At 40.4% G+C, this 18,368-nt stretch overlaps 1 protein-coding gene across 1 annotated transcript; it reads left to right on the forward strand.

The window, feature by feature from the left end:
* LOC137975584 (BTB/POZ domain-containing protein 6-like) lies at positions 1-2,215 on the forward strand. The gene has a single exon (XM_068822699.1). It carries the CDS (start codon positions 22-24, stop codon positions 1,357-1,359), a length of 1,338 nt encoding a protein of 445 aa, XP_068678800.1. The 5' UTR covers positions 1-21; the 3' UTR covers positions 1,360-2,215.
* Positions 2,216-18,368: the final 16,153 nt, after the last annotated feature.

Here is an 18,368-nt window from a genome sequence, read left to right on the forward strand (position 1 = left end):
TTGGTTACTGTTCCAGATAACATGGCGTCTCTTGACGGAAACTGGCAAACAAAGAAACCTACCATCGGAGAAAGAACCAAGTTTATGTTCAACAACGACCTCTTCAGCGACGTGAATTTTGTTGTTCGTAAAAGCGATAGCGAAAGTGAAAGCAAACAAGCGATTCCAGCTCACAAGTTAATGCTGTCGATTGCCAGTCCTGTGTTTGAAGCCATGTTTTACGGTGAGCTAGCGGAGACTAGTGATTCTATTGAACTGCCTGACTGTGAATACGAGAGTTTGTTGGAGTTGTTTCGTTACTTGTACAGCGATGAAGTAAACTTAAGCGGAAGTAATGTGATGGGGGTGTTGTACTTGGCGAAGAAGTACATAGTGCCTTCTCTCGCCGTTAAATGCACGGAATATTTGCTGGATAACTCGGATCCATCCAATGTTTTCACCATCTTACTATCTGCACGGAAATATGACGAGAAGAAGCTAATGGATCGATGCTGGGACATGATCGACAAACAAACTGAAAGTGCAGTGAAATCGGAAGGATTTGCGATAATTGACAGACCTTTACTTGAAGAACTCGTTGAAAGGGATACCCTTAACATCCCGGAAGTGGAATTGTTTAAAGGTGTAGTTCAGTGGGCAAACAAGACAGTGACAAGGCGAGGCATAGTCGCAGATGGACGAGAGAAAAGAAGCATAATCGGAGAACGGATCATAAAAGCAATTCGCTTTCCCATTATGAAGCAGGATGAATTTGCCTCTGTTGTTATGGGCAGCAGAATTCTGTCTCGCGATGAAGTATCCAATTTGATCAAACATTTCAATTCAGGTGAAAGGTCCCCAGTGAAATTTCCAATTTCAAAACGATCCGGACCCCAGGTTATGTTGATGCGGTTTAGTAGGTTTAATTCAGTGAAATTTGGCTGGCAGAATTCAGGGTTCGAAAACCTGGTGAGATTTTCTGTCGACCGCGACATTGAACTGCTTGGGGTAAACCTTTTTGGCTGCAAGGACGCAGTGTATTCAGTTGAGCTCGATATATTCCAAGGCAGTGATTACATTGTTCGGGAACATGGTATCAGGGTCAACAGCGCCGCCGGATCATTTTCATCGATACTAAATGAGTCAGGTGAATATTATGGTTTTGATGCCCTGTTTGACGAGCCGGTTTCCTTAAGAAAAGGTTACTGCTACGATTTATCATCAACAATCCATGGCCCTCAATCCTGGTACGGTATGAATGGTCAGAACACAATAATTTGTTCAGGTGTTAAGTTTCATTTTTGGAGGCCGAGTTACTTTCCTGAAAATGTCGATGCAGTTACAAAAGGGCAGTTTAATGAAATCATTTTCAGGTTTTAGAGTAGTTATCAAGAAAAGTGAAAATGTTTGGACTGTAATCACGGCGTTATTTTTTTTTAATGTCAGCTACTGTATGATGAGGTAGACTTATAGCTATGCGAATGAACAACAATGAATAGCTTTGTGGGAGATTCCGCACCACCGAGATCAAAGATCGTATTTGTTGGATTGAAGGGATTGAAGCAGTAAATTGGTTTCACACATTTCTAAAAAATAGGCAAACAAAGTGATTTTCACGTCACCTATTTCCAAATAGTAGGTCCATGACAGGATTTTCCAGTTGTCCCAAATCTGACAAAAAATTTTAAGAGTTTATATGGTTTTTGGGGACGCAGCCTCAACATTAGAGACGTTTGTATGGATTTTTAATTATTTAAAGTCGGTAACTTAGTCTCTGTTCGACCTAAAAGCATCAAACTTGGACAGATGGTCAATCTCAATGTCATCTTTTATGTGATGGTATCAATTTAACGATTGTTTCAAATTTGGAACTCGCTCCAGTTCCATACGCAATTCCGAAATGGCCAAGAGTTAGCTCTCTCCAGATTAAAGAAATAGGAGGTAAGCAGCTCTCCCATTTGTCTCCATCTACATTTGGACTGAAATATTGGAGCTCCTTCTTTAATTCCTCATATTGTTTTAGTACGAAATCAATATTTTTGAAGTCGTCACTTCCAAAAATTATCTCATGGTTATTTCTTAACTTTAGATTCACTGTTGTTTATTATCTAACGCTTTCCTTTGGTAAACGAAATTATGACCGATCTAATCTCCACTTTAACAGTTCCCAAAATAGCTTTTTGTCACGTTATATTTGTCCCGAAGCTGTGGGTGTAACTCCCGAATTTTATTAACATATTCCTTTCTCTCTAACAGTGTGTTATTGAACTTCCAAAATCCCGGTCCTCTCCCTCTTTCAGACCAATTTATCCCAAACAGAGTACATATAGTTTCGGGGGTGGAAGCTGAATAATTGGACCTCGATTATTCATTATTCTTTGTGTGTTTACTTCGAATTATTCATTATTCTTTTTAAATTTTTGTAGGTTATTCATTATTCATTGTTGTTTTTCATTATTCCACTGGTACATTAACTGCGTTATTCATTATTCCGGCGTTTTCAGACCCAATTATTCATTATTCATTTTTTATTTATACTCGTTATTCATTATTCATTATTCATTATTCAGCTTCCACCCCCGAATATAGTTGAAACATTTTCATCCAAAATCGTGTCGAGCGATCATGTTTGACAGTTTAGCCGCCTCTCTCAATATTGCATTTGAATGGCTTCTCATATTTGATCTAGATTTTATCTTGTCACTCAGTCAATGTCAGTACGAAGTCAAATGACATGAGCATGCACAGAGCCGGTCAGTGCTTTGCTTTGCTGGTCAGTTATCCCCGTTACATTTTTTGGAGAAGGAAATCTTACCAGTGTTATGCTGTTTCCGACATCCAAGCATTTTGCTACGAGGTATATTCAATATTTTCGTTTCATTCTTTTGTCAAAATCTTTGGCTTTTGCCTAGAATGGCGGAGAGCGCGATTCCCATTTTACCAGCCCGATCATAAAGGGAATTGAACAACCAAAGAAGAATTCTTGCCTTGGAGTCGGTTTGAGGACCGAGACCAGTGGCTTAGATCATAGAGGCAACCTTTGGAAACATTAACAATAATATGGCCAAAATGTCTAGCCTTTTGGAAATCATGTGCAGTTCTAGACAGCAAAGTACTGCGGATTTTGCAACTGTCGCCACCGGCAAAGCGAAAATCGGTGGATTCCTTCGATGAACTGTCGCGCTCTGACGACGATTATTCTTCGCCTCGCAAAAGGTTTGAGGGCTATAATTCAGATGATGATGTAAGTCTTTATGCCGATGATGATTTGGATTGTGATTCCTCGATACAAAAATAGCGGTAAACAGCCCGCCAAACTGCTCAAGAGCCTCGGTGATTCCAAAGAGGAAGAAGACGCCACCGGCGATGATATCGACCCAGGTGTAGCTGAACTACTTAAGAAACGTTGGGGAAAGAAACGTAACCCTGAAATCAAAGAAATTGTGGAAAAACATAAGCGAACCGCAAATTGTCCTGAGCTGAAGCCCACACGGGTGAACCCTGAAATATGGGGACAACTGCATCCCAAGCAGAGGAAAGCAAACCTGAAATTGGCCAACTTTCAGCAGTTTGTACGGAAAATAACCACAGTAAAGTTGCTGGGCCCCAACAGCGCCGTGCGGCGTTAAGGGAGCAGTAACAGTAACGGTAACAGTAAGTTGCGAATCACAGATTGGTTGGCAAATAATACTGATTTGATTACAACGACTGTCGATGGTTTGGCAATGTTGGGGCATTTTAATTCACAATTAGCCCAGTTGAGATGGGATCAGATACAGGCAACCCTCAGGCCCGATTACAATTTCATTTGTGCCATTGAAGTGTGCCTGCATAGAGCCAATATCTATTTGGTGATGATATAGCAAAACAGCTGAAAGATGTTAAAGAAGCTAGTAAGATTAATCGCTCAGTGTCTAACCCACCCAACAAAAAAACCTCCCAGTGGGAACTACCGCCTCAGTGGCCAGGACCGTGGTGGGTTCATTGACTACCTTAACAAATCTTGGAACAGGAACGAAATCTTGGAAAAGCCAGTCCAAACCATTCAGGCAACAGAAAACACAGAACCAAAGGACAGGCATCAAATAATTGAGCGGTTAAAAGAGATACGAAACTCAGTAAGTGTCTTTAATTTGAACAGTTCTTGCCTTATTTGTTGTCCCATTTACAGGACCCCTGTCCCAATTTTAGGGCGGCTGGCCGCATGGCTACCAATTTTGTGGAGGTTTGTCTGATGTCTCAGGAGAACGCATCGATTGTCTTGAAGGACCTATTCAACAATGGCTGCCTCCCACAAATTTAACGACCATGAGTCAAATAGAATGGATGAAGAGGTCTGTAAAGTTGTTTTAAAAAAGTAAAAGAAAGGGTTAAATATACCCCTCAACATATACTCTTTAGCATATTTCTCACACCTAAAAGAGGATGGATCATACAGGCTGATATTAAACCTTAAGAAATTCAACTCCTTGATTGAAAACCACCATTTCAAAATGGATTCTTTGCATACTATCACCAAGTTGTTAGCTTCCAATTATTTATTGAGTAGTATCGACCTTAAGGACGCATATTATTCAGTCCCTATCACAGCATCAGATCGTAAGCTGGTATCTTTCAAATGGAAAAGACAGGTTTTTCAATTTACTTGTTTAACAAATGGCTTATCTTGTGCCCCCAGGAAATTTACAAAGTTATTGAAGCCACGCAGTCCTTGCACACTTGCATACCAAGGGCCAAATATCTGTTGCACATTTGGATGATCTTTATCTCCGGCGGCAAGGCTGCACTTGTGAAGATTGCATCAGGAATCCAATGTTTCAGAAACTACTTTACTACTTGAAACATTGGGATTTATAGTACATCCAGTAAAATCAGTCTTGGTACCTACTCAGAGAATAGTTGTTCTTGGTTCCGTACTAAACTCGTTGACTATGACTGTAATGTTGACAAAGAAAAAAACAGTCTTGTGCACCCATTCGACAAGTAGCACGAGTGATTGGTCAAATACTGATTATGCATGGGCTTTATACTGTAGGAATTTGGAGGGTGACAAATCCCGGGCCCTTTAAACCAGCAAAGGAAATTTTGAGGGATACATGTCCTTATCAAAGGAGGCATCAAAGAAATTGAAATGGTGGATAGCTAATGTAGAAAATACATTTAATGTGTGTGGTATCACATGACAAGCCCCAGAATACAATAACTACCAATGCTTCTCTTCTCGGCTGGGGTGCCGTACTGGATGACATCTTCACCGGGGAAAAATTGGACGTATGATGAGTCTTTACATCACATAAACTGAACTATCTTGAAATGTATGCCAGTCTCATGGATTTAAAAACCCTTGTTAATGACAAATCTAATGCTCACTTCAGAATTATGACTGTCAACTCAACAGCTGTTAGTGCAATCAACCATATGGGAACCAGCCATTCTCATTCATGCAATTGTATGGCAAAGGAAATTTGGGAATGGTACCTTGAAAGCGACTTTGAATCTCGCCGCAAAAGAAAGCAGAATGGATGTTACAGACATCCTCTCTACAAGATGCACAAAACGAGTTAGACTTTAACCAAGAAATTGACCTGCTGCGTCACATATCAATACCCAGTTTCCTTCAAACCCGCGATCCATCCGCCTTTGCCACAGATGAGTTTACATTGGATTGGTCTAGGCTAATGTTCTATGCTTTCCCGCCCTTTAGTGTCATCCTAGCTGTCCTCAGCAAAATAGTAGCAGAGAAAGCCATAGGTGCTTGCATCCTCCCAGACTGGCCTACGCGAGGGTGGTATCCCAAAGCAACACAAATGTTAATGAAGGAGAGGGTAATCTTGAAAGCCAGAAAGGATCTCCTTAGGATTGCAAGCCATCCCGAAGAGATTCACCCTCTGTGGCACAAGCTCAATCTTGTGGTTTGCCCCTTAACAGGGACAGCTTAGATAACTATGGTGTATCACTAATTGCTAAGGAAGTTCTAATGGCTTCATGGAGAACTGGAACTACAAAGCAATACCAAACATATCTAACAAAATGACTAAGCTACTGTAATGAGAATGCTGTTAACGTTTTTCGGCCTGGTATAAACCGGGGTGTTGAGTTTTTGGAGACACTGTTTCGTTCCGGTTTAGGCTGTAGTGTCACCCTGAATGATGGCAGCAAATTTGGGAAACACCCTTTAACTTGTCGCTGCTTAATAAAGAGATTTATGAATTGAGGCCAGCCTCTCTAAGTACACACAGATTTGGGATGTTAAGATTGTACTCCATTTTCTTAAGACCTTTGATTTTGCTTGCGAGCTGTCACTTAAGGACCTTTCATTAAAGCTCACAATGTTATTATGTTTGACTAAGCTCAGCGTGGGCAAACCATATATTCTTTGGATGTGAACTACATTCAAGAATTTGGCGACAAGTACAGAATAACTGTCATGCAGAGGCTAAAATCATCTAAACCTGGAGCGCATTTGGAACCAATCGTACTGCACTCTTTTAAGGAGGACAAAAAACTTTGCCGGTGTGTTTGAACACCTTAAAGAGTATCTTAGTACAAGTAGAGATTTACGAAATGGCCAATCACAACTGTTGATTAGTTACATAAAGCCTCACAAAGCCTAATCAAGGGTACGATTTCTAGGTGGACCAAACAAGTCATGAAATCTGCAGGTATCGATGTCACTATGTACACTAGCCATAGCACCTGATCTGCATCTACTTCTTCAGGTGAAGCGAAGGGTTTCAGTGTTACAGAAATTATGAAAGCTGCAGGATGGTCCAACTCTGGTACCTGTTGACCATGCGGTTAATTTTGGGACAATGGTTTTGGAGAAGTAGTCTGAAACAAATGATTTTGAATCGACGGTTGCAAATGCAGCTCATTGCATTTGCAGTTTGTTTTGTTTGACTTTTCAAAAGGGTTAAGGAGGTTTCTTTACAGTTTGCCTCTTTATTTCTCTAATTTTGGATTCGTGGCATAGGACATTGAAATCTCATGTGACTCCATAGTGGCATTGGCTGATTGACAGGATAGAATTATGAAATGAAACGAAACTTACCTGTAAGTTGAAGTTTGATTAAGATTCTATCCTGTCATCAGTCTGGAACGAAGGAGTCACATGCCCGTATCTAACCCAACCTGTTCCTTCGTTCTTTTTATTGTCTTCCTGTGACACTCTCGTTGAATACTGACTGGCTCTGCGCATGCGCATCTCATGTGACTCCTTTGTTCCAGACTGATGACAGGATAGAATCCTAATCAAACTTCAACTTACAGGTAAGTCTCGTTTAATTTCAACATAAAGATTTAGCCAAGCCTAAAAGCGGAGGTCCCGTTTCTGATCCCAGAAAGCAATATAGTGTTTATGGAAACTGAATTATGCTTCTGTATAGAGTACAAAATTAATCGTCATTAGTGAGCACAGTTTACAGTGATCAAACAGATCAAACACCTCTGAGCTCACAGCATTAAACAATAAAGCATTGCAAACAATAACTATAACAGTTTTAATCAACAACTAAAACTGAAATTACATGGACAGTTATCTCTTTCACAACATTTTCCGTTTTACTGATAATCTTTACACACTCTCTCTTCAGTTTAGAACAACAGCAAAATTCTTACTAATTAAAACGTCAAGCTCAAGCGTAGTAAATTCGCTTACTCGACGGCAATAGACCAATTTCGATATATAAAAATTCAGTCCCAAACAAAAGGCATCATCTCGAGGCTCTGGGGAATAAATAGAAGGATTTGTATGAGTTTATTCCCCAGAGCCTCGAGATGATGACAGCCAAACAAAGCAGCTCACAACTGGACACCTATTTCACTGAAAAAGCCTTAAAATGTGATTGTTGAAGTATGTCAGAATCTCTGTCAATACGGAATTGCAAACGTTTTCAGGCCTTCTTCCTTTTTTAGCTAGTTTTACAAAATATGCGAGGCAGCTAGACATATAAGCTTATTAAAGAACGAAAACATTAAGCTTACCTGAAAGCTAACCGTTGTAAATAAGTGTTTTGTCTCTCGCTTACTTCTCTCAGCTTTACGTTAATTTTTATTGAAATTTGCTCTTCTTCTCCTTAATCGGCTTCTCTCAAGGATTTCTTCGCTTAAATTTCTCAAATTTCGTCTTTTCTTCTCTTGTGCTCTTTCCTGCTCTTTATCCCGTTGCTCGTCACCAATATGATTTCCCGCCAGAAAAACGAAGCTTGCCAAATGCAACGCTGCCACGCGGTTTCCCACCAAGGAAAATTGCCCGAAAATTCCCGCCCCCAGAGGCTGTCCTGCCTCCCCACCTCTACCCCGACAGTCTCTACGGGTGGACGGACGTACGGACGTACGTGACGTCATAACCCAAATTTCTCGCATGGATAAATTTCCCCAAAAATCATACCCATTTTGTTCCGCTGGTGGGCGTCGCGCGCCTGAGCTCCGCTATAATTAAACTAAACACTATCATCCAACATTTTGCTTCATGAGCAATGAGCAATCCTGTTTAATCGTTGAGCCACCTCTTCAAACAAAGCAAGTTCTACCGGGATAAAGCAACCAATAAAAAACAGAAATAGCGGCAAAAAAAGAACATACGTCCCAACCTCTTCCCAGGGTCTCTCTTCTCTGCCTCCTTTGTCTTTCAACGACAAATGAGGCAGAGAAGAGAGACCCAGGAAACGAGGTTGCATATGTCCGAATGCGTGCACGTCACGTCATAATTTCAGCGGTAATACGCAGAAAGCGTTATGTTGGCTCACTTTGTTCGATGTTTGATCAAACATTGTTTGCTCGTTTTGCCACCCCATGTTGTGTGCAACAAAAGCGATGTTGGATGAAAATCTTTGATCGTGTCGCCGGGGCTTTAGTGAAATAAAGGTGAAATTGTTGCATGTATACCATCAATAAGTAATCAAATGATTTTCTCGTGCATTTTGGAATAAAAAAGCGCTGTAATCTTTTTGAAAGCTGACTACAAATTGCACTCGCCCTACGGGCGAGGTTGCTTATTTACCGAGTGAGGATTTCGAGTTGGACTTCGAGTTGGATTTTGAGTTAGATTTTCGAGTTGGTCAGTGTAAAATACAGAATAAGGTTATAAGGTAACTGTTGAAAAAGTCCAAACCCTTACGAAGTCAGTGCTAACAGTTAGCTATAAGCTAGTTCGCATTTTACCCCTGGTCTGCAGTCTGCGTTTCACATTGACCAACTCGAAAATCCAAGTCGAAATGACATTTGTTCGTCTTTGATGAAGTGTACTCGCGTTTATTTGTTCCAAATTGCACTCGAAATCGTTTGATTACCTATACAAACAATAAAACGTCTTATTGAAGGTCAAATGTACAAGCAAGGACTAGCATTTTAAAAGAGAAGCACTGGTTTAACTATCTGTATAAAAATTATCAACAACGAAAATGAGCTAGGCCCATTGAACGGTGAAGGAATACATTATCCTCAGCGAACACTTGAAATAGCACCGCCTTTTTCAATCAGGATTTTACAATAAAGAAAAACCCTAACAAAGAGAGGGTGAGAGAGAGAGTGCCTTTCGAAATTTAAACAAATATATTCATTTACCGCTCAGTCAGACTGCATACCCGATGGATGAATTTTCATTCGTCGATTGCCCTAGAAGCCTTTATGTTCTAATCTTACAATGTTGTTTGAGGGAATTTATCCATCCTGCATCCTGCTAGCTTGCCTGTCTGTAATCAATTAGGGAAGTGAGAGATGATGCTGTCCGGAACAACGCCAAGCCACAATACGGGGACTGCGTCTTCAACTCTTTTCTAACAATAAATGGGAACGCAAACGTCTCGCACAATTTGATTACCATCAACTTAGAGAAAACAGTCCCAGCGCGAGAAGACTTCAAAGACGAACGATTTGTAGATGTGATTATTATCAGCCAGGTGATTATCGGCTGATAATCCGAGATAGCGAGCCAATGAGAGCGCGCGATTTTGTATAATCACCTGTGTGTTTATACTAAAGGTAATTGGTATCACCCAACTAATGGACTAATGCAAATCCTGCATTTTGATTGGCTACGCTACTAGAGGACTATTAGTAATAGTCCTCGATTAGCGAAAAGCGTGACGCTTTCTTTCGTTTAATTCCCAATTAAATATTTCTTTAACTTGTATTTGCTAACTTTATTATTGCTTTTTGAACGCTACGGGTCTAATTGTTAATTGTAACCCACCCATTAATTTTCGGGCGATTTTTATCACGCAATAACTCCCGTTTGTGTGAATATTTGCCCTGGGAAATGCTGTAGCGTCCATTTCCGTTGAAAAGAAACAAAGCCTGCGGGAAAAAGCAGCTGAAGAGTTTTCATTTTACATGGAAGAAAAACAAACTCGTTTTCTAGAGTCTATTGATAGTGACATCAAAAAGCTGGTCGCAAATGCTGTTCCGGAAAGTACAAGACACAAGAAGGTCAACAAAATATGCTGTCAACGTCTTTGAAGGTGAAGAAAGTTATGAGCAGACTTTAGAGATTTAATTTTATAGAATAGAGAATTTAATACACTGTGTTTACTAACTATAAAATAAACCAACCGTTCGAAGGACAGAAACATTCCAGCCGCACTTGAAAACACTGTCATCCAGCCTTTGTACATTCTGTCTTTCACGTTTAAAATTTCTTTTTCAGTATGCAAAAAAGCTCCTTGTTTTCGAGTTCTTGACTCGCAGTGACATTTAAAATGATTTGATTTTTTTCCTGAGACCGACACGCTTTCTCTCTATAGCTAGTCAAATTTTGAAAAAGTGCAACGAAGCATCGCCATCAGATCAACACTAGCTTTTACAAGCGGTTTTTTGCGCGATATGAAAATTAATGGGAGGGTTATAAAAGAACTAAACCCCCTTCTGGCTTGCTGGCAAGTTGGCTGATAATGTCCTTGGCGGAGAGATTGTCCTTAAAATTTCATATTTGCCCTCGAAGCTTCGTTTCTCGGCCAAATATTCACTTTTCGGACAATCTCTTAGCTGTGCATATAGTAAGCCGACATACCAGCCACCTGAAGGGGTTTAATTACTAAATATCCACCACCTTCACCGACACTGAGGTAAATAATATATATTAGTATAAATACACAGGTGATTAAACAAAATCGCGCGCTCCCATTGGCTCGCTATCTCGGATTATCAGCGGATAATCACCTCGATGGGCAAAAAGGATGCCAGTAGTCGTTTTGCCACTGTAAGTGAAGATGATTTCGCGTTGAAATGTTTTTTTTTTTCTTCTCTTTTTTTAAATAATCACCTGTGTATTTATACTAAAACAATTATTCGCCTCAGATGATCCTCATTTTACCTTGGTTGAATACGCACTCAGATGAATGGGCCATTTCCGAGTTGATGTCTGCCTCCTCTTCAAACCGAGTCTAAGTGCGAACATTAGTTCTCATTCATAGGTAAAGTAGAACTAATTACCCTCACAAAAACTTTGCACTTAGACTCGCTTTGAAGAGGAGGCAGACATGAACTCGGAAATGGCCTATTGAAGAACCGTTTTTGAAACCCAAGCTAAGCCTATGAGAAAAATTAGGATCAGGTTAGGATTAGTTTTGGTTATTATACATGGATATCAATTGACTTATTATACAAAAGTAAATAATGAAAAGAACTGTGTTGGGCTGAGCATGTTCATCGTTGTGGTGTAGTGGTAAGGACACAGGATTATAGATCTGGATAATACGAGTTCGAGTACCGGTAGGTGCATGAGTAAAGTTCTTTGTTCCCTTACTATGTTTTATTATATGGCTTGTGTTTGTAGCCGATATAACGCGCGCTCTGATTGGCTAATTGTGACTGAATTGTAGGGCATTATTATCCCGTAATGCCCACGGGCCGATTACGGGCTTGCTAAAACAAAGCAAAAGGTAATTAAAAAGCCATATAATAAACTACTTACTAACCTCACTTCCTCGGGACCTTACTGGGGAATATTGGTCCTCGGTCGCTTTTGTACGGACCTCGCTGCGCTCGGTCCGTACTGCCACGACCTCGGGCCAGTATTCCCCAGTGCGGCCCTCGCGCTCGGTTAGTAAGACGTTAGTAATGTTGATGGTCAATGGATAAACGTATGAATACAGAAATCGATGATATGATAAGAAACAAGATGTGTTGAGATGCGTGAGACAGCTTGAGGAAAGGTACAGGTGTTTTCAATCCTTTTCGGGGAGCGTTAAACTAGGTAACTAATAGAGAGCATATTCAACTTGGTGAAATGAGGATCACGAATTTAACCTAGGTAAAAATGGCCTGAGACCGGATTTGACCGACAACACATGTACTAACACTTGATAGTAGTGAAGGGCCGGCTCGCACTACAGGCGACAATAAAATTGTCACAAACTGATAATTAAGTGAAGCTAGGATCCTCGCAGTTATGAACGCAATTTTTGGCAATTGCGTAGAGAAGACTGACAAATTCAGGACTTGAACCCGTGACCTCGCGATACCCGGCGGTACGCTGCTCTAACCAACCAAGCTATGAAGCCACTGACGTTGGCAGCTGGTCATTTGTGGGTTCTTATGTTCCCGTGAGGAATGAATTAACGATGAAATGATATATGAAATGGATCATATATTAAACTGCGGATATGAAATCAAGTGAAGCTATGATCCTCGAAGTTATGAACGCAATTTTTAGCAATTGCGTAGAGAAGCCTGAAAAATTCAGGACTTCAACGGGGTTTGAACCTCACAATACCGGTCAGTGGCTTCATAGCTCAGTTGGTTAGAGCGTCGCACTGGTATCGCAAGGGGTTCAAACCCCGTTTTGAAGTTCTGAATTTTTCAGGCTTCTCTGTGGAATTGCTAAAAATTGCGTTCATAACTGCGGGGATCATAGCTTCACTTGATTTCATATCCGCAGTTCAAGCTCCATAAGGGTATATTTTGTTTAAGGATCCACTAAAACGCCATTCGCGTTTCATGACTTTCGACGCCATTGCAGGCTAAGTTAATGATTCTACTATGTCCACCAGAGAAATCTAAGCATTTCCACTACCCTCTCTATCCTACGAAAATACGCGGAGAAGCCTCTATGCACAAAGACACCACTTACCAGGGGAGTGACAGGAGGGTGGGACTCGTCGGACGCCAAAAACCACTAAAACTCCTTCCACACACGCACAAGAATTGGCACGGTAACAGTATCTGGAGTACAGAGCACACCTCGAGAGATGTGCTCGGCACCCGTATAATTTCTGGCCCGGATGCCTAATATGCCTTCTGTTCTCTTTGTAAACGAAAATTTACCGTAACGTGTCCGAAAAACATATGTGCGGTATCGAGATTTCTGAGTGTCGTGCCAGATTTTTGTGGTAGTGCAAATCGGGAATGCTTCGCACATGAACTAAAGACACAAGTAAATGTACCAGAGTTCATGCAAGCCTCATATTAAGGGTGGACTTTGAAAGTCCCTGATGGTTTCAGGGAAAGGGAGGAACGGGGGAGGGGTGGGAACAGGTGAGCCAAAAATCATGTCATTTTATAACGGCACCCTGCTCGGCGGGCTCGTGACCGCCGTTCAATATAAATTGCACTCAGTTATCATCGGTGCTCTGTATTATTTCGATTATTTATCCGAATTCAGAACCATGCCCAAGACTGCAAACCCGATATCGTGAGTTGTATAAGATCTCTCTTATGAAAAGGAGAGGGTCAGTGTTTTCTATAGCTTTCTAGTGTACCGGATTTGACTTTCTTTCCTTGGCTAGACATTTGGAAGCATGAATGACGTGAACTGAGGAATGGAGGTTTAGGATCATGATTTCCCAGACAGGAACTCTTAGAAAAGGAGTTAACACTGAGGGTTTCAGTCTGAGACAGGTTGGTATCAAAATAGAGAAGGTGTAGGGGCTCGCGTGGGGTTCGCATCTTATTTTGGAAATGTTACTAGGTCTTAGAAAAGGAGTTGATTAACAGGGTTTCAGTCTGAGACAGGTCGGTCGAGCCCGAAAGACAACAAAAAGGTGGCCATTTATGGGACAAATTGAAGAACAGTGTTCATCTTGTTAGCATCTTCATGAGATTCTTAGTACGTAAAGAAAAAAAATCTAACCCTTCAAATTTAATATGGGCCGATATCAAAGTACTGAAATGACATAGTAAACAACAAGCGGTAACTTTCAACCTTCTCAGTTCCTTGGATGAAAAACCTTAGTTTTGTGCTGGTCAGTGTAAGTATCGATATTAGTCCGGGATGTAAAGCAGATGATTATTTATGCAAGATCGATATCAAAGTGTCACTACAACCCAATAGGAACAGGTTTCTAGAAACTGACTATTGTGCGCAAGTTTTGAGAGAAGCTGATTACATAAATACAATGAAGCTGTCCGGCAAAAATTGCTGAAAAAGTACGCGACGACGGAGTTGATGAAACGTTACTCTTGAGGACTTCAAATTGGATAAGCCTCGAAAATTATTCAAATTTAAACAAACAAACAAAAGGCTTTATTTACAGAGGATAATTAACAATTATTCACCGAAGTGGAAGTGAATAGGGGTGTATATAGGTAATTGTAACCCACCCATTAATTTTCGGGCGATTTTATTGGCTAATTTACGCCACGTGGTGCAAAATCACAGGGCAGTTATCACGCAATAACCCCCGTTTGTGTGAATATTTGCCCTGCTAAATGCTGGAAGAAAAAAAAACTCGTTTTCTGGAGTCTATTGATAGTGACATCAATAAGCTGGTCGCAAATGCTGTTCCAGAAAGTACAAGACACAAGAAGGTCAACAAAATATGCTGTCAACGTCATTGGAAGGTGAAGAAAGTTATGAGCAGACTTTAGAGATTTACGTTTATAGAATAGAGAATTTAATACACTGTGTTTACTAACTATAAAATAAACCAACCGTTCGAAGGAGAGAAACATTCCAGCCGCACTTGAAAACACTGTCATCCACCCTTTGTACATTCTGTCTTTCACGTTTAAAATTTCTTTTTGAGTATGCAAAAAAGCTCCTTGTTTTCGAGTTTTTGACTCGCAGTGACATTTAAAATGATTTGATTTTTTTCCTGAGACCGACACGCTTTCTCTCTATAGCTAGTCAAATTTTGAAAAACTGCGTCGAAGCATCGCCATCAGATCAACACTAGCTTTTACAAGCGGTTTTTTGCGCGATATGAAAATTAATGGGAGGGTTATAAAAGAACTAAACCCCCTTCTGGCTTGCTGGCAAGTTGGCTGATAATGTCCTTGGCGGAGAGATTGTCCTTAAAATTTCATATTTGCCCTCGAAGCTTCGTTTCTCGGCCAAATATTCACTTTTCGGACAATCTCTTAGCTGTGCATATAGTAAGCCGACATACCAGCCGCCTGAAGGGGTTTAATTACTAAATATCCACCACCTTCACCGACACTGAGGTGAATAATTGTTTTAGTACGTACCACACAAGTTGAATAAAACTTCTTAATTTTTTTAAAATGCGGTAGGAAATTTCAAATCTCTCGCGTTGGGTACTTAGAGGTGACTGGTACTTGGCAAATCACCTCCGAGTTAGTCAATCAGCGCGCGCGGAGAGCACTATTCACTTGTGCGGTATATATTGCCGGTAAAATCCGCTCTCAGGTTGAATCCGTTTTGTCCTAGGTTAAATTGATGATCCTCATTTTACCTTGGTTGAATACGCACTCATATGAATGGGTCATTTCCGAGTTCATGTCTGCCTCCTCTGCAAAGCGAGTCTAAGTGTGAACATTAGTTCTCATTCATAGGTAAAGTAGACCTAATTACCATCACAAAAACGTTGCACTTAGACTCGCTTTGAAGAGGAGGCAGACATGAACTCGGAAATGGTCTATTGAAGGAACTTTTTTGAAACCTAAGCTAAGCCTATGAGAAAAATTAGGGTCAGGTTAGGATTAGTTTTGGTCATTATACATGGATATCAATTGACTTATTATACAAAAGTAAATAACGAAAAGAACTGTGTTGGGCTGAGCATGTTCATCGTTGTGGTGTAGAGGTAAGGACACAGGATTATAGATCTATTTGTTTTATATAATAAAGAATTAAACTTTATTCGCTTAAAAGCTGATGGTGACGTCAATCGTGCGTCTGTCCTCTAATAGATCATAGGCAAGAACCAATCAAAATCTGTGAATAACTTGGGTTATTATATATATATATATATATATATATTTATATTTATAGCTCTTTGGCATTACAAAGCTTTTGCTTTCATGTCCAAATTGAGCACTCTACTGGGATGAGTCATTGCCACTAGCAATTGCGCATGCTCACTAGCTCGCTAGTTTGAGCACTATGGCATGGCTTAGATGTACCACATGTGTGGGAGATTTGGGGTGGCTTTATAAACTTAACCTCCATCCCAGACATCAGCACTGCATTGATGAGACCCAGGCGGTGTCCGTACTGGGATTGCTTTGCGTCATGGGAAAAATTCAAAATCGCTTCATTTGAATGTAAGACGTGGTCGAGTGAACATCTCCTGTGCGAGGGTTATGCGAAGTGGACGTGAATGCGTAATGGTGATTAAAAATCTGTGGCAGTTTCTAAAAAAGTACCGGCAAGCAAGTTCAGTTCCATGACTTTTTTGGTAAAACAGCAGCTATCGATGCCTGCTGTTGGCTGCATAAGGCTTTATATGTGTCGATGTCTCAGAATGGAAATCGAGAAAGGTGAGATTTCACTGACGATTCATGACTTTTCTGGCCTTTATGTTTCCATCATAGGGCTTGTACGTTCTTATTGTCCACTTAGGTGCGGAGATATTTTTCGAGCACACTTACGTGTAGTCAAAGGAAATGGAATAACGCCATTTGTTGTTTTCGATGGCTTACCTTTGCCGGCTAAGGCAAGTGAAGATGAAAGAAGGCAAAGGTGAGAAAAACATTCGATATAAATTTGTAGTAATTCCTTACAGCTTTTGACAAGCTAACCGTAACTATACTAAGCTAGAAATTTACCTCACTTCTCTCGTAAACAGAGACAGAGAGAATCTGCAAAGTATAGCAGAGGACCGAAACATCTCCGAGTCGGTGGAAGATGCTACGAAACTGTGCAGCCAAGCATTGTAGACATTTACAACCACTGAAGATGATGAAAGTGTACATGGCCAGGAAGGAGGCTCTGCAGAGTCCGCTTCAGAATTTCATGGTATGTTTCATTCCTAGTCTTTAGCAAATTTCTGATATTGTAAATGGGACAACCATGTGAACACTATACTTCACTGGAAACATGTGGCCCTTTCAGGCATGTTAGTTACTCATTCCTAAAAGTAGTAAAAGCTACAATCTATTGTCATCAGTGAAAGAAAAAACCAATGAAACAAGCTTTTTTCAACAAAGAAAAGTTTTTGTCTTCTAATTATTTCATACTCTTCAAATGGATCCTGGTTGTAGAACATATTTACCCCAGTCGATTACACTTTTTTAATGGGAATGTTATTAAATTTGGTTGAGTGCAAGTATGTTCTTATTTCGCACAGTACATGTTTTAGAATTTTTGGTCCAATCTCGGCCTCAGTGTTCTCATAAAGAAAAGGAGCGTATTCCTAATGACCAATTAATTTCCTTTTAGGTGATGGAAACTGGTGTCAAGCGATGACATGTGAAATCATCCAGATTAATCAGTTTTTTTCATTTTCCTGGAGAATTCCTTGTTTTCCAGTGATGGAAATAGAATTTGTCAAGGTCTGTTTTAAAAAAGGCTTAGATATCCTCGATGGTGTTGTTCAAAAAGGTGTAGCTGGTGATATTCAGCGAGGGGCATACAAGTGCAACTCTCACTGTCAGATACAAGTGGGAGGCAAACCTTATACTGTCTTGTGGACCCTCATCGCTGTGCAGAAGGCGGACCATGCAGCACCTCCAGTTTCCGAAACAACTGTCTCTGACAGCGACACGTCAGACGATAACATTGACTCTGATGAGCCAAATGACATTGTGACAACTCACTGCTTGCCTTTAAAGTTATGGGAACATGTTATTCCAAAGCAAGGCAAGACAGTTTACAGGAAGCTTTTGAATACCTTAATGAACATAACAGACCTGTTTACGCTAAACTTCAAGCAGAACCGGAGAATACACATGACAAATCTGCCGTTGCTGTATATTTAATGTCATCATCAGATTATGAAAAAGTAGGCTACATAGCCAGTGAACTAACTCGATATTTACATCCATTGCTCAAGGATCCATCACTTCCGGTATCCGTAAAAAAAATTCGTTTCTGTACAACTTTCCTTATGATTGGTTTCTATTTAACGATAGATATTAGCAGGAGAGGCCAGTGGGAGAAGCAAGTAATCAGAGCTAGTCGCACAGTAAAATAAAATACCTGTAACTAGTTAGTGCACAAAGCAAGGCTTCTCAGAGACAAGAACCCGTAAAATTCTGCTACTACCACC

The sequence above is a fragment of the Montipora foliosa genome, chromosome 11 (genome assembly GCF_036669935.1).
Source record: "Montipora foliosa isolate CH-2021 chromosome 11, ASM3666993v2, whole genome shotgun sequence".
NCBI classification, from domain to species: domain Eukaryota; kingdom Metazoa; phylum Cnidaria; class Anthozoa; order Scleractinia; family Acroporidae; genus Montipora; species Montipora foliosa.

Coding starts and splice junctions, on each gene's coding strand:
- LOC137975584 (XM_068822699.1), top strand. CDS start 22: ATGGCGTCTCTTGACGGAAACTGGCAAACAAAGAAACCTACCATCGGA.